Raw genomic sequence first — 25339 nt, 5'->3', positions numbered from 1 at the left:
CAAAACAGGCTACCTAAATATGGCCCCCAATCAGAGACAATGACTAACACCTGCCTCTGATTGAGAACCATATCAGGCCCAAACACAGAAACAGACAAACAAGACATCCAACATAGAATGCCCACTCAGATCACACCCTGACCAAACAAAACATAGAACATACAAAGCAAACTATGGTCAGGGTGTGACAGGAAGGTTCTCCCATCTCCAGAGAGGAACTCTGGAGCTCTGTCAGAGTGAACACCGGGTTCTTGGTCACCTCCCTAACCACGGTTCTTCTCTCCTCGTTGCTCAGTTTGTCCGGGTGGCCAGCTCTAGGATGAGTCTTGGTGGTTCCAAGCTTCTTCCATTTAAGAATGATGGAGGCCACTGTGTTCTTGGGGACATTCAATGCTGCAGATGCACTGTCAACTGTGGGATCTTACAGTGCCTTGCGAAAGTATTTGGCCCCCTTGAACTTTGCGACCTTTTGCCACATTTCAGGCTTCAAACATAAAGATATAAAACTGTATTTTTTTGTGAAGAATCAACAACAAGTGGGACACAATCATGAAGTGGAACGACATTTATTGTATATTTCAAACTTTTTTAACAAATCAAAAACTGAAAAATTGGGCGTGCAAAATTATTCAGCCCCTTTACTTTCAGTGCAGCAAACTCTCTCCAGAAGTTCAGTGAGGATCTCTGAATGATCCAATGTTGACCTAAATGACTAATGATGATAAATACAATCCACCTGTGTGTAATCAAGTCTCCGTATAAATGCACCTGCACTGTGATAGTCTCAGAGGTCCGTTAAAAGCGCAGAGAGCATCATGAAGAACAAGGAACACACCAGGCAGGTCCGAGATACTGTTGTGAAGAAGTTTAAAGCCGGATTTGGATACAAAAAGATTTCCCAAGCTTTAAACATCCCAAGGAGCACTGTGCAAGCGATAATATTGAAATGGAAGGAGTATCAGACCACTGCAAATCTACTAAGACCTGGCCGTCCCTCTAAACTTTCAGCTCATACGAGGAGAAGACTGATCAGAGATGCAGCCAAGAGGCCCATGATCACTCTGGATGAACTGCAGAGATCTACAGCTGAGGTGGGAGACTCTGTCCATAGGACAACAATCAGTCGTATATTGCACAAATCTGGCCTTTATGGAAGACTGGCAAGAAGAAAGCCATTTCTTAAAGATATCCATAAAAAGTGTCGTTTAAAGTTTGCCACAAGCCACCTGGGAGACACACCAAACATGTGGAAGAAGGTGCTCTGGTCAGATGAAACCAAAATTGAACTTTTTGGCAACAATGCAAGACATTATGTTTGGCGTAAAAGCAACACAGCTCATCACACTGAACACACCATCCCCACTGTCAAACATGGTGGTGGCAGCATCATGGTTTGGGCCTTCTTTTCTTCAGCAGGGACAGGGAAGATGGTTAAAATTGATGGGAAGATGGATGGAGCCAAATACAGGACCATTCTGGAAGAAAACCTGATGGAGTCTGCAAAAGACCTGAGATTGGGACGGAGATTTGTCTTCCAACAAGACAATGATCCAAAACATAAAGCAAAATCTACAATGGAATGGTTCAAAAATAAACATATCCAGGTGTTAGAATGGCCAAGTCAAAGTCCAGACCTGAATCCAATCGAGAATCTGTGGAAAGAACTGAAAACTGCTGTTCACAAATGCTCTCCATCCAACCTCACTGAGCTTGAGCTGTTTTGCAAGGAGGATTGGGAAAAAATGTCAGTCTCTCGATGTGCAAAACTGATAGAGACATACCCCAAGCGACTTACAGCTGTAATCGCAGCAAAAGGTGGCGCTACAAAGTATTAACTTATTAAGGGGGCTGAATAATTTTGCACGCCCAATTTTTCCATTTTTGATTTGTTAAAAAAGTTTGAAATATCCAATAAATGTCGTTCCACTTCATGATTGTGTCCCACTTGTTGTTGATTCTTCACAAAAAAATACAGTTTTATATCTTTATGTTTGAAGCCTGAAATGTGGCAAAAGGTCGCAAAGTTCAAGGGGGCCGAATACTTTCGCAAGGCACTGTATATAGACAGGTGTATGCCTTTCCAAATCATGTCCAATCAATTGAATTTACCACAGGTGGACTCCAACCAATCTCAAGGATGAGCAATAGAAACAGGATGTACCTGAGCTCACTAAAGGTCTTATAGCAAAGGGTCTGAATACTTATGTAAATAAGGTATTTCTGTTTTTTTTAAATGATACACTTCCAAACATGTCTAAACCTGTTTATTCACTTTGTCATTATGTGGTATTGTGTGTAGATGTATTTAATCCATTTTAGAATAAGGCTGTAATGCAACAAAGTGTGGAAAAAGTCAAGGGGTCTGAATACTTTCCCGAATGCACTGTATGCTAAGTAGTTGTAATGTAAGTGCTGTCTTCTATCATGCAAAGTATACTGTATGATGATACTGTCTTGTATGGTATGCATGATAGAAAAATATGGCTCATAAATAAACCCAGGAACCATTACTGGCAGTGTGTGTGTGCATTCTTACCAAAGCTATGGCACAGAGACAATGCTCACGTTGTGGAGGTGAACACATTTTAACATCCATACATTCATTTGACATCTGTCACACATGTACAGCATTTAACCCTTAGCACTTTGACGTTCTTTGAAAAGCTTAGTCTATGGAGCTCATTGATAGCCTCTATCCAATACTGTTTAGACAGGAGGACTGTGGATGGATTAAAGCAACAAAGGAAGCAGAGAAGCAAGTTACTCATGAAAGTGTTTGTTTAAACGCCGTCCACACTTGACTGGCACAACTAAACTAGAACATTGAACGAGGGCAATTACATGGACTATTGCACTTCAACAGTGTTCCCTTGTACAATGTGTATACCGTTAGCTGCTCTTCAGTCTTGTCTATCAATTCTGCACAACCAGTCCATCATCTGATATTGTGGCCAAGTTAACACATGGTTAATTACAGATACTAAAATATTTATACGATGGAACTCATTAGTATTTGAATGGATCGGTCAGCTTTGTTACATCTGTCACATTGTAAAGGTCTGTCGGATTGTATAGTTTTTCTTTATTGTGAAGCTGAACCAAAATAATCATAAATGTTTTCGGAAATGTTTGTTGGATGATTTTACATCATTGTGTCTCATCGACAATAGAGCTATACTGTGTTTTTACATCTGATATCACCTTTTGCCAAAGAATGAAGTTATGCACTTTGAATGACTGTGTGTGTCTTCCAATCTGAAAGGCCCCGTCTGTCTGTGTATTTGAGTGATTGCATGAGTCATCAATAATATGTTTCCTTTCCCTCTGTGTCATTTCTCTGTGGTGGAAGGCAGCCGGGGTTGCTTACAGTTTTGACGTGTCTGCTGTGTTCACTCTATTGTACAAGCCTTAAGTCTTAGGAAATATAATTTGGGCCCAAGACAGTAGTCAACAACATACTCAGTTAAAATGTCTACCCCATTCCCATGGTCTTTAATTACAATGCCCAACCATGCATTTAGAATACATCATTTATAAGGGGGGGGGGGGTTGTTTGATGGCATTCAAGAATGGCATTCTGTATTCTGGTGCAAGTGTTCCCAGCTATGGAGCCGACAGATAAGTTCACCTGGCTGCCTTTGAACAAAGCCCTGAATGACGAGCTGTCTGCGACCATAGGAGTTAGTTTCAATCCAGTGACTCGCCATATTTAACACTACTGAGGGGATTCAGCCTGAGCCTCAGCTCCACTGCCAACCTGGAACGTTTTGCCGTATGCTTTTTAGAGATGACATGAGGGAGACCTTGAGAAAATGACTACAATAGCATGTGCTCTTACAAAATGAGTGGCGTTTAAAGTTAAAAGCTACCATTTTAGTCCTCAGTAAAGGAAGGCTGTTGGAAGGCCAACTTAGGGAGTTGACTACTCTTCACACTTCACTACTCTAGAATGCATGCTATAGACATCCCAGTCTGCTATCCCAATGCTGTGTGAGAGAGAGCTCGTCGACTTGGCCGGCTCGGTTGTAATTCAGCAGATTCTTTGATCAGTCAGTCGTTTGTTCCTGAGAGGATGAAGCTCATCACTGTGAATCAGTCCATTTGGATCCCAGATATGTAACTCATGTGAAGTGTTATGCAAACCGCTCTTTTCTGCTTCAAAGCGCTGAGAGCGCTGAGATGGAAATACACACATAGACAACATTTCAGAAACTACAGTACCAACACTGATAAATAGATAAAAAGATAAATATACAGTGCCTTCAGGAAGACCCCTTGACTTTTTCCACATTTTGTTGTTACAAAGTGGGATTAAAATGGATTTTCTTGAATTTATTTGTCAACGATCTACACAAAATACTCTTATGTCAAAGTAGAAGAACAATTCTGACATTTTGTAAAAAATTAAATGAAAAAAAACCCACTAATACCATATATCTTAATGAGATGAGTATTTAACCCCCTGAGTCAATACATGTTAGAGTAAGTCTCTTAAGAGCTTTCCACAACTGGTTTGTGCAACATTTGCCATCATTTGCCACTTTTAAAAATTCTTCTAGCTCTGTCAAATTGGTTGTTGATCATTGCTAGACAACCATTTTCAGGTCTTGCCATAGATTTACAAGCATATTTAAGTCAAATCTGTAACTTGGCCACTCAGGAACATTCACCGTCGTCTTGGTAAGCTCCAGTGTAAATTTGACCTTGTGTTTTAGGATATTGTTCTGCTGAAAGGTGAATTCATCTCCTAGTGTCTGGTGGAAAGCAGACTGAACCAGGTTTTCCTCCATTCTCTCCATTTCTTTTTTATCCTGTAAAAACTCACCAGTCCTTAACGATTACAAGCATACCCATAACATGATGCAGCCACCACTATGTTTGAATATACAATATGGAGAGTGGTACTCAGTGGTGAGTTGTGTTGGATTTGCACCAAACATATCGCTTTGTATTTAGGACCTAAAGTTAATTTCTTTGACACATTTCTTGCATTTTTACTTTAGTGCCTTACTGCAACCAGGATTCATTTTTAATTCAGGCTGTAACACAACAAAATGTGGAAAAAGTCAAGGGGTGTGAATACTTTCTGAAGGTACTGTACATGTATAGAATTAGAGTAAAATAAAATGTACTAACCAAAGTTAGCATATGATGTTTTCAGATCATTTGACTGAGCGAGGCTTCTCTCTTTTATAGCTTTCAGGGCTGGGGTGTGAGATTAAAGAGGGAGGATGAGATGAGATGTGAGGACAGTGGCATTATCATAGGCGGTTACACAGCCGTTTGGATGAATAATGGTCCTTGGGTAATTTTCTAATGAAGAAGTGAACTGGCAAACACAGCACTGGAGTCCCTGAGGAATCGATGAGCCTACGCAACCTTTGTGGCTGTGGCTGTGGCTCTGGTTATGTGATGAGGGTGAGAGGCTGGATTTGATCATACTGCCGCCCGCTGCAGTTAGTGTCCCCTAATATTCATGATTCAGAGTCCGAGTTGTACATCCGTCTTTGCCCTCTTGAAAGGCCAATGCGGTTAAGGAAGAACAGTCATTGGAGCTGAAAAGCGCGGCTACGCAGAGGGCAATGAATGAGTACAATGAATATACGGTACATCAATTCAGGCCGGTACTAGTGTACGGTACAAGATAAGCAGCATTAATGTTTTTCATATGCTGCTCTGTGCATTGGGATGCATCATTTGTTTCTTTATTTACTGCTATTCTGTAAGATTCAATAGTAAAGTAATGCATGTCTGACTGTGCTCTAGATAAGGAGATGCAGTGGTCATAGGCCAGTGTGTGTGCGTGTCTGTGCGCGCGCACGTGTATCCTTGCATGTGTGCACGTGTGTGTATGCGTGCGTCTGTGTGTAAGTGTGTGTTTGAGTGCAAATGAGGGTGCGTGCATGCGCACGTGAGTGCATGCGTGTACATACATGTGTATGTGAGTTCTTGGGGATGTTGGTTTGAGCACTCTCCCGCTGAGGCTAATCCAGTCTGATTGGCCACATCTCAGACACTACAACACGGAGTACGGCCACTAGAGTCCTATTCTGAGCTCTACCCTCTCTCTGATGCTGTAAATAAGAGCCATAACCTCCATTTTAATGGTTGGACCTGGGCGCTCTTGTAGTGGTCCATTTATGTTCACTTCATCCACCCCCGGTGTCTGTCTGGCTGACTGGGGGATCTGAGAGCAATGCGTCACATTCGGTTTCAGAGCCTCCTAATTTATCCCAATAGATGTGGGCTAAACAGTTAAACTAACACAGACATAGGTCTGAAATGGCATCCGATTCCCTATATAGTGCACTACTCTTGACCATCAAATCAAATTTATTTATATAGCCCTTCGTACATCAGCTGATATCTCAAAGTGCTGTACAGAAACCCAGCCTAAACCCCCAAACAGCAAGCAATGCAGGTGTAGAAGCACGGTGGCTAGGAAAAACTCCCTAGAAAGGCCAAAACCTAGGAAGAAACCTAGAGAGGAACCAGGCTATGTGGGGTGGCCAGTCCTCGTCTGGCTGTGCCGGGTGGAGATTATAACGGAACATGGCCAAGATGTTCAAATGTTCATTAATGACCAGCATGGTCAAATAATAATAATCACAGGCAGAACAGTTGAAACTGGAGCAGCAGCACGGCCAGGTGGACTGGGGACAGCAAGGAGTCATCATGCCAGGTAGTCCTGAGGTATGGTCCTAGGGCTCAGGTCCTCTGAGAGAGAGAAAGAAAGAGAGAATTAGAGAGAGCATACTTAAATTCACACAGGACACCGGATAAGACAGGAGAAGTACTCCAGATATAACAAACTGACCCTAGCCCCCCGACACATAATGCCTAGGACTCTGGTCAAATGAAGTGCACTATAGTGCCTTCAGAAAGTATTCATACCCTTTGTCTTGTTCCACATTTTGTTGTGTCCTAGCCTGAATTCAAAATGGATTACATTTATTTATTTTTGTCACCCATCTACACACAATACCCCCATAATGACAAAGTGAAGAAAGCTGAAAAAATGAAAAAGCTGACAAAGGCCTCGATGCCGATACATAAAGCTTAATAAAGAGCAGTGATTTTAGCCAGAGCAGTTTGCGTGTTTCTTCTTTTTTCTCTCATGTATTTTCATATAAAAGTCCTAAAATTGATTTATCAATCGCAGATTGCCTCTTTAAGAACTTAAAACCCTATGTACAATACAGTACTGTAATGACTCTAGGCGATGTTTCAGCGAGTGACCTACTTCCTAATTGGATATGATTAAACATACAGCAGTTTGCACAAACTCTTTGAGCATTTCGATTGCCCAATTAACCCATATGTGACTTATGCAAGGTTAAATCCTCTTTAGATCATTGTATTTGGTCTACAAACGCTCATATGCACAGACGTAATCATCATTATAGTACTGTACATAGCAGACAATAGCTAGTTAATAGTAGTGGTGGAAAAAGTACCCAATTGTCAACCTTGAGTAAAAGTATAGATTCCATAATAGAAAATGACTCAAGTAATAGTGAAAGTCACTCAGTAAAATACTACTTGAGTAAAAGTCTAAAAGTATTTGGTTAAAGGTCCCTCAGTCAAGCAGTGAATTTCAAACACGGATTCAACCACAAAGACCAGGGATGTTTTCCAATGCCTTGCAAAGAAGGACATCTATTGTTAGATGAGTAAAAAAAGAAAAAGAAAAGAAAAAAAGAAAAAAGAAAAAGCAGACATTAAATATCCTTTTGAGCATGGTGAAGTTATTAATTACAGTTTGGATGGTGTATCAATACACCCAGTCACTACGAAGATATAGGCGTCCTTCCTAACTCAGTTGCCAGAGAGGAAAGAAGCACAGGCAATGGAACATCTGGATAGAAGAAACGGCTCGGGTTGCACAAAAGGAAATATATAAATGTGGATAAAGTTAGTATAAAGTTTATGCCGCAGGCTTCGGCTCCGAGGGTCATGTGTTCAATCCCAGTGCTATGCACTAGTGATGGGAAACTGAGGCTTTCTAAATGCTTACACCAAATTGTGCCGAGAGTAAAAGTATAGATTATTTCAAATTCCTTACATAAGGCAAACCAGATGGCACGATTTTCAAGTTGTTTTAAATTTACAGAGAGTCAAGGGCACACTCCAACACTCAGACATAATTTACAAATGAAGCATGTGTGTTTAGTGAGTACGCCAGATCAGAGGCAGTAGGGATTACGAGGGATTTTCTCTTGATAAGTGTGTGAATTGGACCACCACTTTCTTTAGCAATGTGGTGGAGTAAAAATAAAAGTTGACAAAATATAAATAGTCAAGTACAGGTTTAATTAGTACTTTAAAGTATTTTTACTTACAGTGCATTCAGAAAGTATTCAGAGACCTTGACTTTTTCCACATTTTGTTATGTTTACAGTCTTATTCTAAAATGGATTTTTAAAAAACATCCTCATCAATCTACACACAATACTCCATCATGACAAAGCAAAAACAGGTTTTTATCAATTTTAGCAAATTTATAAAATAACAAAAACAGAAATACCTTACTTACCTAAGTATTCAGACACTTTTGAGACTTGAAATTGAGCTGAGGTGCATCCTGTTTCCGTTGATCATCATTGAGATGTTTCTACAACTTCATTGCAGTCCGTCTGTGGTAAATGTAATTGATTGGACAAGATTTGGAAAGGCACACACCTGTCTATATAAGGTCCCACAGTTGACAGTGCATGTCAGAGCAAAAACCAAGCCATGAGGTCGAAGGAATTGTCCGTAGAGCTCCGAGACAGGATTGTGACGAGGCACAGATCTGGGGAGGGGTACCAAAAAAATTCTGCAGCATTGAAGGTCCATAAGAACACAGTGGCCTCCATCATTCTTAAATAGAAGAAGTTTAGAACCACCAAGACTCTTCCTAGAGCTGGCCGCCTAGGCAAACTGAGCAATCGGGGGAGAAGGGCCTTGATCGGGGAGGTGACCAAGAACCCGATGGTCACTCTGATAGAGCTCCAGTGTTCCTCTGTGGAGATTGGAGAACATTCCAGAAGGACAACCATCTCTGCAGCACTCCACCAATCAAGGAGTGACCAGACGGAAGCCACTCCTCAGTAAAAAGCACATGACATCCCGCTTGGGATCCCGCTTCACCTACGGTGAAGTATGGTGGTGCAACATCATGCTGTGGATATGTTTTTCAGAGGTAGGGACTGGGAGACTAGTCAGGATTGAGGGAAAGATGAATGGAGCAAAGTACAGACAGATCCACAACTGATGATGGTGCAGGCAGAGATGGTCGCCTCACTTCGAGTTCTTAGGAAACTATGCAGTATTTTGTTTTTTTAATGTATTATTTCTTACATTGTTACCCCAGGAAATCTTAAGTCTTATTATATACAGCCGGGAAGAACTATTGGATATAAGAACAACATCAACTTATCAACATTATGACCAGGAATATGACTTTCCCGAAGTTGATCCTTTGTTCGGACCTCCACCCAGGACAATGAATCTAATTCCAGTAGTCGATCCAAAACAACGATGGCACAGAAGGGGCAGACGAAGCGGCCACCTGGCCAGGCTCCGTAGACGTGCACAACGCCCACCGCTCCAGAGTATACTACTAGCCAATGTCCAGTCTCTTGACAACAAGGTATCTGAAATTCGAGCAAGGGTTGCATTCCAGAGAGCCACCGGGCTTCTCCATGCATCGCGCCGACAGAGATAAACACCTCTCTGGGAAGAGGATGGGAGGGGGTGTATGCTTTATGATTAACGACTCATGGTGTAATCATAACAACACACAGGAACTCAAGTCCTTCTGCTCACCCGATCTAGAATTTCTTACAATCAAATGCCGGCCATTTTACCTACCAAGAGAATTCTTATCAGTTATAGTGACAGCTGTGTGCATTCCCCCTCAAGCAGACACCAAGACTGCCATCAAGGAACTTCACTGGACTATATGCAAACTGGACACCATACATCCTGAGGCTGCATTTATTGTAGCTGGGAATTTTAACAAAGCAAATTTGAGATCAAGGCTGCCTAAATTCTACCAGCATATTTATTGTGCTACCCGCATGCGCAATACCCTCGACCACTGCTACTCTAAAATCCGCGATGCATACAAAGCCCTCCCCCGTCCTCCCTTCGGCAAATCCGACCATGAAGCGATCTTGCTCCTTCCGTCTTAAAGGCAGAAACTCAAACAGGATGTACAAGTGACAACAACCATTCAACTCGGGTCCGACAAATCGGAAGCCACGCTTCAAGATTGTTTAGATCAATATGTTCCGGTCAGCTTCTGAGAACAACATCGACCAATACGCTGACTCTATGAGTGTGTTAATAAAGAAGTGCATTGGAGATGTTGTACCCACTGTGACTATTAAAACCTACCCTAACCAGAAACTGTGAATGGATGGCGGCATTCGCACAAAACTGAAAGCGCGATTCACCGCATTTAACCATGGAAAGAGGTCTGGATATATGTCTGAATATAAACAGTGTAGTTATTCCCTCCGCAAGGCAATCAAACAAGCAAAATTCCAGTACAGGGACAAGGTGGAGTCGCAATTCAACGGCTCAAACACAAGACATATGTTGCAGGGTCTACAGGAAATCACGGACTACAAAAATAAATCCAGACACGTAATGGACACCGATGTCACGATTGCAGAGAACTAAACACCTTCTTTGCCCGCTTTGGTGATTATACAGTGCCACCGTCGTGGCCCGCTAACAAGGACTGCCCCCCCTCTCCCTCTCCGTGGCTGACGTGAGTAAAACATTTAAACGTGTTAACCCTCGCAAAGCTGCTGGCTCAGACGGCATCCCTAGCCGTGTCCTCAGCACATGCACAGAGCAGCTGGCTGGGGTGTTTACGGACATATTCAATCGCTCCCTATCCCAGTCTGTTGTCCCCACATGTTTCAAGATGGCTACCATTGTTCCTGTACCCAAGAAGGCAAAGATAACAGAACTAAATGACTACCTAAATCACTCACTTCTGTCATGAAGTGCTTTGAGAAACTAGTCAAAGATCATATCACCTCCACCTTAGACCCACTTCAGTTTGCCTACCGCTCCAACAGGTCCACAGACGACGCAATTGCCATCACACTGCACACTGCCCTATCCAATCTGCACAAGAGGAATACCTATGTAAGAAAGCTGTTCATTGACTACAGCTCAGCATTCAACACCATAGTACCCAAGCTCATCATCAAGCTGGAGGCCCTGGGTCTCAACCCTGCCCTGAGCAATTGGGTCCTGGACTTGTTGACGGGCCACCCCCAGGTGGTGATGACCCCCAACACTGGGGCCCCACAAGGGTGCGTGCTTAGCCCCCTCCTGTACTCCCTGTTCACCCATGTCTGCGTAGCCATGCACGCCTCCAACTCAATCATGAAGTTTGCAGACGACACAACAGTAGTGGGCTTGATTACCAATAACGACGAGACAGCCTACAGGGAGGAGGTGAGGGCACTCGGAGTGTGGTGTCAGGAAAACAACCTCTCGCTCAACGTCAACAAAACAAAGGAGATGATCGTGGACTTAAGGAAACAACAGACGAAGCACCCCCCTATCCACATTGAAGGGATAGCAGTGGAGAAACTGAAATGGTCCACCCACACAGACAGTGTGGTGAAGAAGGGGCAAACAGTGCCTCTTCAACCTCAAGAGGCTGGAGAAATTTGGCTTGTCACTTAAAACCCTGACAAACTTTTACAGATGGACAATCGAGTGCATACTGTATCTCAGCCTGGTACTGCAACTGCACCGCCCTCCATGACACCTACAACGCCTTCACAGGAAGGCCAAAAAGATCATCAAGGACATCAACCACCCGAGCATTTGCCTATTCACACCGCTACCATCCAGAAGGTGAGGTCAGTACAGGTGCAACAAAGCTGGGCCCGAGAGACTGAAAAACAGCTTCTATCTCAATGCCATCAGACTGCTAAACAGCCATCACTACCTCAGAGAGGCTGCCGCCTACAATTAATACCCAATCACTGACCACTTTAATAAATGGATCACTATTCACTTTATACAATGCCACTCTAAATATTGCCAATTTAATAATGTTTACATATCTTACATTACTCATATCACATGTATACACTGTATTTTAATACCATCTATTGCACCTTGCCTATGCCGCTCAACCATCGCTCATCCATATACTTGCATGTACATATTCTCATTCACCCCTTTAGATTTGTGTGTATTAGGTTGTTGTTGGGGAATTGTTAGATTACTTGTTAGATATTACTGCACTGTCGGGAACTAGAAGCAGAAGCATTTCACTACACTCACATTAACATCTGCTAACCATGTGTATGTGACAAATAACATTTGATTTTATTTGATGAATACATGCTCCAGAGCGCTCAGGACCTCAGCCTGGGGTGAAGGTTCACCTTCCAACAGGACAACAACGCTAAGCACACAGCCAAGACAACGCAGGAGTGGCTTCGGGACAGGTTTCTGAATGTCCTTGAGTAGCCCAGTCAGAGCCAGAACTTGAACCCGATCAAACATCTCTGGAGCAGCAACGCTTCCCATCCAACCTGACAGAGCTTGAGAGGATCTGCAGAGAAAAATGGGAGAAACTCCCAAAATACAGCTGTGCCAAGCTTGTAGTGTCATAACCAAGAAGACTTGAGGCTTTAATCACTGTCAAAGGTGCTTCAACAAAGTACTGAGTAAAGGGACTGAATACTTATGTAAATGTGATATTTTATTATTTTATTTTTAATACATTTTACAACATTTAAAATAATCTGTTTTTGCTTCGTCATTATGGGGTATCGTGTGTAGATTGACAAGGAGGAAAAAAACAATTTAATAAATTTTAGAATAAGGCTGTAATTGTCACGCCCTGACCTTAGAGAGCCTTTTTATTTCTCTATTTGGTTAGGTCAGGTTGTGATTTGGGGTGGGCATTCTATGTTTGTCTATTTCTTTTTTTTGCAGAGTATGGTTCCCAATCAGAGGCAGTTGTCTATCGTTGTCTCTGATTGGGGATCATACTTAGGCAGCCTTTCTTCCCACCTGTGTTTGTGGGTAGTTATTTTCTGTTTAGTCTCTGTTACCTGACAGAACTGTTCGCTTTCGTTTTGTTACTTTGTTCGAGTGTTTTTTGATAATAAAAAAATCATGAACACTTTTCACGCTGCGCTTTGGTCCTCTCCTTCCGACGACAGGCGTTACAGTAATGTAACAAAACGTGGAAAACATCAAGGGGTCTGAATACTTTCTGAATGTACTGTAAATACTTTACACCACTGGTTAATAGACAGATTAATATGGCTATGGATGAAAGTGTTTGCTAATGCAACCATGCCTCACAGGGACACACCACAGAGTATGTGATCAAGCTTCATAATCATCAGCGATGAGAGGAGAAAAAAAATAAACTTTTGAAACGTACTTTCTCCCATTGGTCAATTTTTTTAAACAAAAGGATCTCAATCCCTCCCCGCTCCTCTGCATTCATTCCCTTTGATGAATTATATTCACGGGCAATCATTTCTGACGACTGCACACCAGTCAGCTCCAATCACTCAACAATAAGTGCTCAGTTGGGTAACAATGGAGCCTAGCTAATGCCGGAACTGTACTGCGCATGCCCAGTGCCCACTAGTGTGGGGTTAAGATGCTTGGTAGAAGGGTGCAGGGAGTCTTCACAACTGACCATGTATTCTGGAAATGGAATGATATTCCACAGTGTTTGGTTGGTACACTGCTCCCCTACCGTTTGAAACACCACTTTCATTGTGACAATTCTGAAGAGGCTCAGAAGAGACGTTGAGAGCTGGGCTCCCTGGTGTTTTATTTATCTGGGTTTTGTTTTATGTGATTGAGGTCAGAGAGAATCCCAACTAGACCCCCATCACTCCGTTGACCTTTTTGAAAGTTAACATTTCTCTTTCTTTGTAAATGGTCGTGGCTTCTTCCATTTCTCCCTTTCTCACATTAGTAGTGGTTGGTATTGCTGGGAGAAGGATTGTGAGGAGATGAAATGTTCCTGAGGCTCTTACCCGTCGTAGTGTGTACATCACTGACTGTGGCGGCTCCGCAGCTTCCAAGCCTTTTGGATCAGAATTAGCTCTCTGTTCCTAGTTTTCATCTCTCTCACACCTTGTCTCTCGCTTGCTCTCTCTCTCGCTCCCTCACACATCTCTCCTTCTCTCTCACATCTCTATATTCCCCCCTCATCTCCCTCCTTCTCACATTTCTCTTCCTCTCTTCCCCCTCCTCTCTCTCTCTCTCTCTCTCTCTCTCTCTCTCTCTCTCTCTCTCTCTCTCTCTCTCTCTCTCTCTCTCTCTCTCTCTCTCTCTCTCTATCGCACATGTCTCTCCCTCATCAAAACACTCTCTCTCTCTCTTTCTCTCTTACGTGAACCCACTCGTTAATGCAATTGATTCTCGGTCTTTGAGAGCCGGTGACATGTGGAGTTGAGAAGCCAGAACTGGGGCATCTGTGTTGTCAGTGAGAGAGCTAACTGACAAACTAAAAGGCCTGATTGCAGACAGCTGTGATGGTTTGAGGTTGGACAGGTGCTGGAAGGTGTGTACAGGGAGGGTGCTGCCTTTGCACCAGTGTGTGTCTCTCTCTCTCTTTCTCTCTCTGTCTCTCCCTCTTTGTCTGTCTGTCTCTGTAGGTGTGCCGATAAGAGAGGTGTGGTAGTGGGGTAACACGGTGGTCAGGGGGATGACAGGGTGCTCTGACAGTCCATAGCTAGCCTCAGGCTAACGCACTAAAGCACCATCGCTCGCATCGCCAGAGGATAATGCTGGATGAAAGTATCTCTCATTCGCCAAGAGTAGGGATTCAGTTCTAGCCTTTATCATTCTCTAGTGAATGATTTAATTCAGAACTTGTGGGAATAGAAAACAAGCCTCGTTCTTGATTTGAATATCTCTTAGAACTAAAAAAAAAAATTCACACTAGGGGGGTTATGTGCTATGGGGGTGGTTTGTTTGGCAAATATGTCACACACACGCAAGATTTTTCATGCTCAACAAGCATATTACGTTGTTCATTATTCATGCCGATGTTTGTTTTAAATGGACAATGCATATGTCATGTGTCACTGTTTTTCTGCTCTGTAAGTGAACCTCAATGCAATGTAACCTTAGTGTCTAACTTAGTAGTCATAGATGAACATTGCTACACACACAATAAACCAAACCAAAGGCCTTCAAAAGAAAGAGAGAACAAAAAGGTGCCTTATTATTTTCTGTAATGCAGAAATTGATTATGCATGCATTATGCATTATACCAAAACACCACTTATAGGAATTACCACCGCAACAGCTTCTGCAATTTACCACGTACAGTAATCACCAGATTGCAGTCATCTGAAAAGATAGATTGAAGATTGCAGTATAATAGACAGTGAGTGAGTGTTTTGTTTAGCACTGTATTGCGATGCTTGTTCTGAGTTCCAAATGGCACTCTATTCCCTATGTGGTGCACTACCTTATGGGCCCTGGTCAAAAGTAGTGCACTAAATAGGGAATAGGGTGCCATTTAGGATGCAGCTGCCTGTACAGATCCAGTGTTGTTCTGTATTCATCCCTGTGTTTCCCGTGGTCCCCTGCAGGGAGTTTGGCTGGAGAGACCCAGAGCTGCCTGAGGTGATTCAGATGCTGCAACACCAGTTCCCCTCGGTCCAGTCCAACGCTGCAGCCTACCTCCAACACCTGTGCTTCGGAGACAACAAGATCAAGTCTGAGGTAACCTGCACCAGGCCGATATGGCTACTCATACATTTCTACTGCCATGTGCTAGCGGGGACACCTGCATCCATTGCTACACATTATGAAATGTATATGCCCCATAAAGTTGTTAAATCCGTGGCTAACACATTGGGCTTAAAAAAAGTCCGAATCGGTCAGTGGGATGGCCCTGGGCAGCTGTTGTTTCATTTGAAACTTATGAAACATAGCAAAGTCCGCCTCCACCTTCATGTTCAGTACATCATCTAAAATCTATATCTTTTGTGAAAACTTTTTCGAGAATAATTCACAATTCTAGCTCAGGATCTATCCCAGGTGCTAGAATTGTGAATTCTCCTCACATTAATGGTCAGATAGTATTGCCTGATCTTGCCTCACCTGACTTTCCTCACCCTAATGTTGGATAGCTTGGTGGTGTCATGTCTGTGTGTAATATGTGGGGACGTTGGCTGGGTGAGGTGGAGGGATGGTGAGGTGGAGGGATGGTGAGATGGGGGAGGTGGAGATGGAGGGATGAGTTGCAAGTGAGATGCTGTCTTGGAGGGATTGGAAGAAAGTCATTAGGTCAGCGGATACCTTTTCCTGGAACACTGCTGATGCTCATCTCATCGCCTCTCTCAGACAGATATATCACAGGCAGCATGGGCAGACACACACACCACACACACATTCACGCACACACCTTGGCAATCACACATACACAGATATAGACACACATACATATACTATAAAAAAAATTAAAAAGTAAAAGTATAAAACTATAAAAGTATGTGGACACCCCTTCAAATTAGTGGATTCGGCTATTTCAGCTCATTGCTGACAGGTGTATGAAATCGAGCACACCGCCATGCAATCTCCATAGACAAACATTGGCAGAAGAATGGCCTTACTGAAGAGCTCAGTGACTTTCAACGTGGCCCCGTCATAGGATGCCACCTTTCCAACAAGTCAGTTCGTCAAATTTCTTCCCTGCTAGTGCTGCCCAGGTCAACTGTAAATGCTGTTATTGTGAAGTGGAAACTTCTAGGAGCAACAACGGCTTAGTCAGTTGTGGACCACCGAGTGCTGTAGATAAAAATTGTTTATCCTCGGTTGCAACACTCACTACTGAGTTCCAAACTGCCTCTGGAAGCAACGTCAGCACAAGAACTGTTCATCGGGAGCTTCATGAAATGGGTTTTGATGGCCGAGCAGCCGTACACAAGCCTAAGATCACCATGCGCAATGCCAAGCGTTGGCTGGAGTGGTGTGAAACTCGCCGCCATTGGACTCTGGAGCAGTGGAAACATGTTCTCTGGAGTGATGAATCACGCTTCACCATTTGGCAGTCTGACGAACAAATCTAGGTTTGGTGGAAGCCAGGAGAACGCTACCTGCCCCAATGCATAGTGCCAACTGTAAAGTTTGGTGGAGGAGGAATAATTGTCTGGGGCTGTTTTTCATGGTTCGGGCTAGGCCACTTAGTTCCAGTGAAGGGAAATCTTAACGCAACAGCATACAATGTCATTCTAGACGATTCTGTGCTTTCAACTTTGTGGCAACACTTTGGGGAAGGCCCTATCCTGTTTCAGCATGACAATGCCCTTTTGCACGAGGTCCATACAAAAATGGTTTGTCGAGATTGGTGTGGGAGAATTTGACTGGCCTGCACAGAGCCCTGACCTCAACCCCATTGAACACCTTCGGGATGAATTGGAACGCCGACTGCGAGCCAGGCCTAACCGCCAAACATCAGTGCCCGACCTCATTAATGCTCTTGTTGCTGAATGGAAGCAAGTCCCCAGAGCGATGTTCCCACATCTAGTATTAGCAGCGAAAGGGGGACAACTCCATATTAATGCCCATGATTTTGGAATGAGACTTTCGACAAGCAGGTGTCCACATACTTCTGGTCATGTCGTGTATTTATAGTACTGCGAGGCGATGCACTGTAGCTGTGTGTGTCATCATGGTACCTTGTCTCGCCTAGCAGTATCTTGGTTATTTTTGGAGCAGAAGGCTGTGTGAAGGAAATTACTATTTAATGGGCACTCTATTTTAGTAACAGTAGAGCAATGGAGATGAAGGAGGGACATTTGTATAGTAAGTCAGTGTCTTCATAAACAGAAGGGAATATACAGCATGCACTGGATAATGGCAGCATGTACTGTATGTAGCCTGCAATCTTGTGAGCCAGTGTCTATCACCTTTGCCAACAGAGCACCCAGATAAACAGGCTCTGATTTGTAATGGTTTTTCTCCTCTGTGTTTAATTGGAGTTGAGATGGACAGCAAGAGCAGCAGTGCTGATCCATTCTGTTGGGCCTAGCAGCACATCTGCTGACTGTTGGCACAACTCCCCTGGTGTGCGTGCGTACGCACACGTCTGTACGTATGTTTGTGACACTCTACCTGGTCGTCTTATCTCACTTCCTCTGTCACTCTGTCAATATGTCACTCTGTCCTCTGTCGCTCTGTGACAGTGTTTCCTTGGTCTGTCTGTCTGTGTGCAGATGATCCAAAATGTCTGTTATTTTTTCATTTTTAAACAACTGACCGACATTGGTTGAATTATTTGAATTCCATTTGGTTCGTTTTTTTTCTGTGAGCTCAATGCACACATTGCAGTTTTTCTAGAGATAAATCAATCCAGTCTAAACTTTGCCATGTAGTTGGGAGTTAGTTGTAGTTTCCAACAGGCCAATATTCTACATAGTTTAGTGCAGAAAACATATTAATTAACTACAATGACCATGATCCATTGCGTATCTACTTGTCCGGTGTGTGTTTCTTTTACGCGTGCTACGGAAGATAGAAGAATGCGCGATCGTGAGGTAATATAGAGAGCAGCTGTTGCTTCACAAGGTATCTCTACCTTAAAATACATGATCTAAGAGATTGATAGTTGGTATTAAACATTCATAAAACTATGGCTTATTTACTTTGAAGAAAATAGTGATTTTGTCAGACAGCATAGGAAGCAGCTCTATAGAGATGAGATGATGATTTGGAATTAAATAATAAAGTCATCAAATAAACAGATGTATAACATTTTATTAAAGTAAAGTAATGTGAATAAATTATGATTAAGTGATAAGCAGTAATAGGCAGTCACTACCATCATGGGACTTTTTATTTATTTGTTTTATTCTATGTTGTTACAGCATTCAACCCACATAATGCATAGCCCATTTAATGTAAATAATAAAACATCAAGATTTTTTATAATCGAACCGAAACTGAACCGACCTCAAAAAGCACTAATCGTTCAGCACTAATATGCAGCCACGTGACTCTAGAGCCCTCAAGCTCAGCTCTGGACCTCGAAGCCACTTCCACTGCAGTCTTTTCATTGTTCCCCTCTAATCAGGGACTGATTTAGACCTGGGACACCAGATGAGTGTAATTCATTATTAGGTAGAACAGAAAACCAGCAGGCTCCGGACCTCGTAGGGTAGGATTTGAGGACCCCTGCTCTAGAGTAATGAGGGAGGAAGGAACTGTCTGATCTGGCTCTAGTTGATTTATAGAGGAAATGTACCTGAGTGAAATAAAGAACAGGATTCATAGGGATGCCTCCAGGGATATTGTTGTCAATACTGAAAACTATAGATGACTTCTGTGGCAGACAGTTTGTAAAATTGAACTGCTAGCTACACTATTGCATGCATGTTTGTACTGTTCTTTGTCTATCTATTAATTTTGATCTAGTCTTGATCGATTCGTTATGATCCACTAACGTCCTCCTTTTCTCTCCTCTCCCTGTTCCTCTCACCAGATCCGAAGGCAGGGAGGAATCCAGCTGCTGGTGGATCTGCTGGATCACAGGATGACCGACGTGCACCGCAGCGCCTGTGGAGCTCTGAGAAACCTGGTGTACGGAAAGGCCAACGATGACAACAAGATCGCCCTGAAGAACTGTGGCGGGATCCCAGCCCTGGTCCGCCTGCTGAGGAAGACCACCGATGTGGAGATCAGGGAGCTGCTTACAGGTGAACAGAGTTTGGTGCTACATTTTTACAAAGAGAGACATAACATAGCCTTGCTATATGACATTATAAAGGCTCATACCTGCTTATAGAAAGTTATTAAGCATTTTACCTGGATGCTTATATCTAGAGTTTATACACAAGCTGAATTTAACAGGACATTGGTACTGGGAGCTGGATAACTAACAACTACTGAAGGCTATAGTGGTGAAGAATCACAAAGGGACTTTTCACATCAACATCCTTAGTGGTGGTTAAGCAGTGGTTAAAACTAATATCCGCAAATGACTTACTGGATAGAAAATTCCTATATTTTATTAAATACAATATGATGTAATACTTGCATGGTGCTATTATCTATTAAAGGAGCGCTGTTCTAATTGAAACATTGCCTAAATGTACTTAGTCAATAACAAGTGAGAGGTTAAATCCCCTAGTCATGTTTATAGAGGGCATTATTTTATTATTTATTTTTTACTGTAGAGAGGATTCTGAGCCTGGAAATGCGTTGGAAATAAACGGTTTGTGCTGGTGCTGTCTTAAAGGAGATTACCATATAAATGAGAAAGCAGTTCAACGCACGGAACACAGAGTCCCTCCTGTCACAAATTAATCAGGCATCAGAAAACCTTCCCGGCCCAGAGGAATTCTGCCTCTTCACTTCTTCTCTTCTGGCTGTTTAAATCAGAGTCACAGTGACCGCCTGCGCCTCCTCTCCCCTCCCTGTGACTGGGCAGGGATTAACGGGACTATTTACCCGTTTCTCTCCATCTCCCAGCCTTCCCTGTGCCACCGACTGCCAGGAGGCACCCTACTTAGGGAAGCGGTAGCGGCGGTTTATGACATCACAGGAAGCCAAGCCAGGTTGTTGTTTTCTCTGCTGCTCTAGCAACCACCCCCCTTGGGAGCTAAAGATGATTATTTAGCGGGAATAAAGCTCTTTTAAATGGCAGATTTCTTGTCTCCTGAGATTAGAGATGTGGATTGTGTCCTGGACTCCAAGTGACATCAGGGACCCATGTTGCTGCACTTACACAGCCAGGACGCAATTAGTCTAGTTTAGTGGAGGGGTGGATGAGATGTGGTCGTGCTGGATTATGGTTAATCAAGTTGTCCTTCTGTAGTTCTTGGAGTAGATTAATTGAAAAGTAGAGTAGTTGGATGAGATTGAAATGTAGAAATGTACAGCCATCTACAGACAACAATTCATAGACATACGGAGATGCTCTGTACACTCCGTGTACATTTGGTACCCTGGTGGCTCACTATAGAGTGGCTGATTTAATTAGAACGTCATCTGCACTGAATCAGTCCTTTGCCACTTGACTGCGGACTTGCGACACGGCGGCTGCCTCACCTGAACCACATCAAAACCACAGGCTCCTTCCTCAAATTCCTTTTCCGTCACCTTGACAACCTGCACAGTGCCCTCACCTTCCACAGCCCCCTGTAGAGTTAATTTTGGTCCAGTTCTGCAGACGGCCCACTTTCTCCCCATGTAATGATGCTCTCGCTCCCCACCTAGCACCCCCCGCACCGCATTTCCTCCCCGATGATGTAAGGCTGAGGCAATTAACCTCTTTCATCTGTCAGGCGAAATAAAAAAAATATGTTATAGGTAGTTATTATGCGCCGAGCCTGCCGCCACTCTAGGCAGCAGCCCTTTCATTTTTGAAAACACAGAAATGTTGTGCGCCGCCCCGAGCGCGGTAAAGTGATGCTCTCTGTAAGATTACTGTCTCCACTAATTATGAGCAACGCAGCTAGTTATTTTGATGCAGAGCAGACCACAAGGACAACATCCCAACATAACTGATAAGACGAAAGTAGATCTGTGTAATTACATTGTTGTTGTGAGAGGAACGGGTGAAGAGTGACTGTCTGCCTCATCACTGGTAATTGCAATCATAAATGCTACAGTGTCCTGGGAGGGACATGACACGGTGAAGGTCAACAAGAATTATAATGTGTTGGGCCAGCTGTCAAGGTCATTACAATCTCTGTGTGTGTGTGTGTGTGTGTGTGTGTGTGTGTGTGTGTGTGTGTGTGTGTGTGAGCCCTCTCAACAAATCACAGTGGTATGGAGTGTTGTGGAGTGAAGGACCCTCTCCTCTTCCTCCTCCTCCCCCTTCCTCTCTCCTCTTATAGATAATTGGCCAGCTCTTGTGCTGTGTGTGTATCTCGACCTTTGGCTGACAGCGGCTGCTCACCCCTTAACACCATCCATGGCAATGTTCCGACCACATCCTATTGAAAGCAATTTATGGTGACACATGACTCGGTTGTCTTTTTATTATACTTAACAAAAATATAAACACAACTGTCCCATTTTTCATGAGCTAAAATAAAATGTTCCATACTCACTAAAAGCCTATTTCTCTCAAATTTTGTTCACAAAATAGTTTATATCCCTGTTAGTGAGCATTTTTCCTTTGCCTAGATAATTAATCCACTTGACAGGTGTGGCATATAAAGAAGCTGATCATTACACAGGTGCACTTTGTGCCGGGGACAATAAAAATCCACTCTAAAATGTGCAGTTTTGTCACATAACACAATGCCACAGATGTCTCAAGTTTTGAGGGAGCGTGCAATTGGCATGCTAACTGCAGGAATGCTCTCCAGAGCTGTTGCCAGAAAATGGAATGTTCATTTCTCTACCATAAGCCTCCTCCGATGTTGTTTTAGAGAATTTGTCAGTACGTCCAACCGGCCTCACAATCGCAGACCACATGTAACCATTCCAGCCCAGGACCTTCACGTCCAGCTTTTTCACCTACGGGATTGTCTGACGCCAGCCACCTAGACAGCTGATGAAACTGTGGGTTTGCACAACCCAAGATGTTCTGCACAAACTGTCAGAAATCGTCTCAGGGAAGCTCATCTGCATGCTCGTCATCCTGACCAGGGTTTTGACTTGACTGCAGTTCGACGTCGAAAACAACTGGTCAAATGCTCACCTTTGATGGCCACTGGCACGCTGGGAAAGTGTGCTCTTCACGGATGAATCCCGGTTTCAACTGTACCGGGCAGATTGCAGACAATGTGTATGGTGTCATGTGGGTGACATCAGCAACATCAACGTTTTGAACCGAATGACCCATGGTGGCGGTGAGGTTAAGCTACGGACAATGAACACAATTGCATATTATTGATGACAATTTCAATGCACAGAGATACTGTGATGAAATCCTGAGACCCATTGTCATGCCATTCATCCGTCGCCGTGTTCCAGTTCTTCCATGGCTTGCATACTCTCCAGACATGTCACCCATTGAGCATGTTTGGGATGCTCTGGATTGAAGTGTATGACAGCGTGTTCCAGTTACTGCCATTATCCAGCAACTTCGCACAGCCATTGAAGAGGAGTGGGACAACATTCTACAGGCCACAATCAACTGCCTGATCAACTCTATGTGAAGGAGATGTGTCGCGCTGCATGAGGCAAATAGTGGTCACATCAGATACGGACTGATTTTCTAATCCACACCCCGTATCTGTGACCAACAGATGCATATCTGTATTCCCAGTCATGTGAAATCCATAGATTAGGGCCTAATGAATTTCTTTCAATTGACTGATTTCCTTATATGACCTGTAACTCAGTAACATTTTGAAATTGTTGCATGTTGTGTTTATATTTTTGTTCAGTGTATTATGAGGAATGTTATTTTGGTATCATCATACAGCTGCTGTAATTCAGGTTCAGTTGAAGTCATATGTAAACTGGGATGTGAGATACTCTCTGTGGACACGTAGTGCCTCTGTTCAGTGTTCAGCAAAGCACCCGAGATTGAGGAGGAAGACTGAAGTCGTAGTCAGTGTGGTTAAAGAGGAGAGAGGAGAGCCCAGCTGCAGAGAGAGAGCTTCCTCCCTGTCTCTGTGTAGGTTACGCATACAGTCTGTGCCAAAGCCGCTGGATTGGAATGTAATTGGTAGGTTGGCTGGTTGCACATGAAATTACAGAAAAAATTATCCAAATCTATGAAGCCCTAGGTGACCAGTTTATTGCACAATCACGACGGCCTCTCACTAAATCAAAACTAGGGGCTGCAATATGCTCTTTTGTAAACATATGCATGACAAGTAATTAAACATTTATAGAATCTTTCCGTATCTTTTCAGTGTTTCGAAAAATGTTGTCACACATTATCCTTATTTCAATTTCAGAGGAGGTATATTCAACTTTTTTTCTTCACAAAGTCTGTACGATTCAGCACAGTTTCCACTCTCATGTGCGCAATATACCTCCTGACCATTCTCCCACGTTAAATCACTGTTCGTCAACATCTTATCCTATCTGATGTTCTGTGTTCAGGTGTGCTGTGGAACCTGTCGTCGTGTGATGCCCTGAAGATGCCCATTATCCAGGATGCTCTGGCCGTGCTGACCAATGCTGTCATCATCCCCCACTCGGGCTGGGACACCTCGCCCCATCAGGAGGACCGCAAGCTGCACTTGCACTCCTCCCAGGTGCTCCGCAATGCCACTGGCTGCCTCAGGTCAGTACTCTTACTAGACCCTCGGGTCAATCAATCAATCAATCAAATGTATTTGCTAGCTTTTTACATCAGCAGTTGTCACTAAGTCCTTTACAGTTACCCATCATAGACCCCAAAGCAAAGCAGGAGCGATAGCACAGTGGCAGGGTCAGAGGTTAAAGTTCACAAGTCATGACAGCGTATGTTAACTCTTGAGTTTACATGCAATGGGTGGTAAGGTCTCTACTTGGAACTTGAACTCTTCTTCTCTGGGTAGATTTTACTGAGAGCAGTCGGCTTCTACCAGGTCAATATCTTCCTGCTTTGTCGATCCCTGGCTTGTTCCTTTGTGTTGGTAATGCAGTATGTAACACATTGCTCTTTCACACATGAATACTTTGGAAGCTTTGTTCTCATTGTGAATATTGACTTGACAAATGAGGGTTATTGATCAAGGAAGTTTTATCACAGACAATGAATGCCACAAGTGTCAGACTGATTATGTGAACCCATGTATCATGTTCATAATTACCCACATTATGAGGGATGTTGTGTGAAAACGCCATGTCAGCTCTCTTTGAGGTTTAAAGATGCCTGCTCTGCATTAAAGCATTCTATAGTTCTGGAATATTGTCAAAGGGCTTTCTGGTTATAACGCTGGCATCAGAAGACAATTGGCTGTGTGTCAAGTGTTTCAACTCTTGATATCTGGGACCTCGTCCCCTGCATACCAGCAGGAGAAGCGTCTGTGAAGGAGAATAATGAGATCTTAGCTAATACATTGCCTGTCTGCTCATTCTGGGGTTATTCATTTTAGCTACAGTGCATTACCCTCTCTGTGCAATATGTCACCGCTTCTCTGTTGTGGTATTACCTGCTAATAGTTGATGGAAATAAAACAAAGGCTTGGGGTCTATTTTAATATGCACACATTACCTTCTCAAAGCAGGAAGTGATTAATGAAAGGGAGGTCGGGCTTTGTTGGGACATGTTCTATTCCCATTGGCACCCAGACAGGTAGTCCTCTGCAGCACAACCAATCAGCAGTGCAGCAGCGTGAAGTGGGAGGAATCCCGCTGTAAGTGAAATGTGCTGAGTCTTAATGTCTGCCTGTGATGAGGGATGGCTGACTTTACAGTAAATCCCTGAGCT

General features: G+C 43.3%; 1 protein-coding gene across 2 annotated transcripts in view; it reads left to right on the top strand.

Moving 5' to 3' along the window:
- The window catches only part of LOC139377346 (catenin (cadherin-associated protein), delta 2b), a 104468-nt gene that overhangs the window by 61606 nt on the left and 17523 nt on the right, over positions 1-25339 (top strand). For both annotated transcript variants that reach the window (XM_071120370.1, XM_071120371.1), the window contains 3 exons: positions 15603-15735; positions 19496-19709; positions 24025-24208. In XM_071120370.1, the coding sequence (XP_070976471.1) occupies positions 15603-15735; positions 19496-19709; positions 24025-24208 (531 nt within the window). The remainder of the gene's footprint in view (positions 1-15602; positions 15736-19495; positions 19710-24024; positions 24209-25339) is intronic.

Source organism: Oncorhynchus clarkii, chromosome 20, assembly GCF_045791955.1.
Source record: "Oncorhynchus clarkii lewisi isolate Uvic-CL-2024 chromosome 20, UVic_Ocla_1.0, whole genome shotgun sequence".
NCBI lineage: Eukaryota > Metazoa > Chordata > Actinopteri > Salmoniformes > Salmonidae > Oncorhynchus > Oncorhynchus clarkii.
The sequence above is the reverse complement of the archived record's forward strand: the minus strand, read 5'-3'. Positions and strand labels throughout refer to the sequence as shown.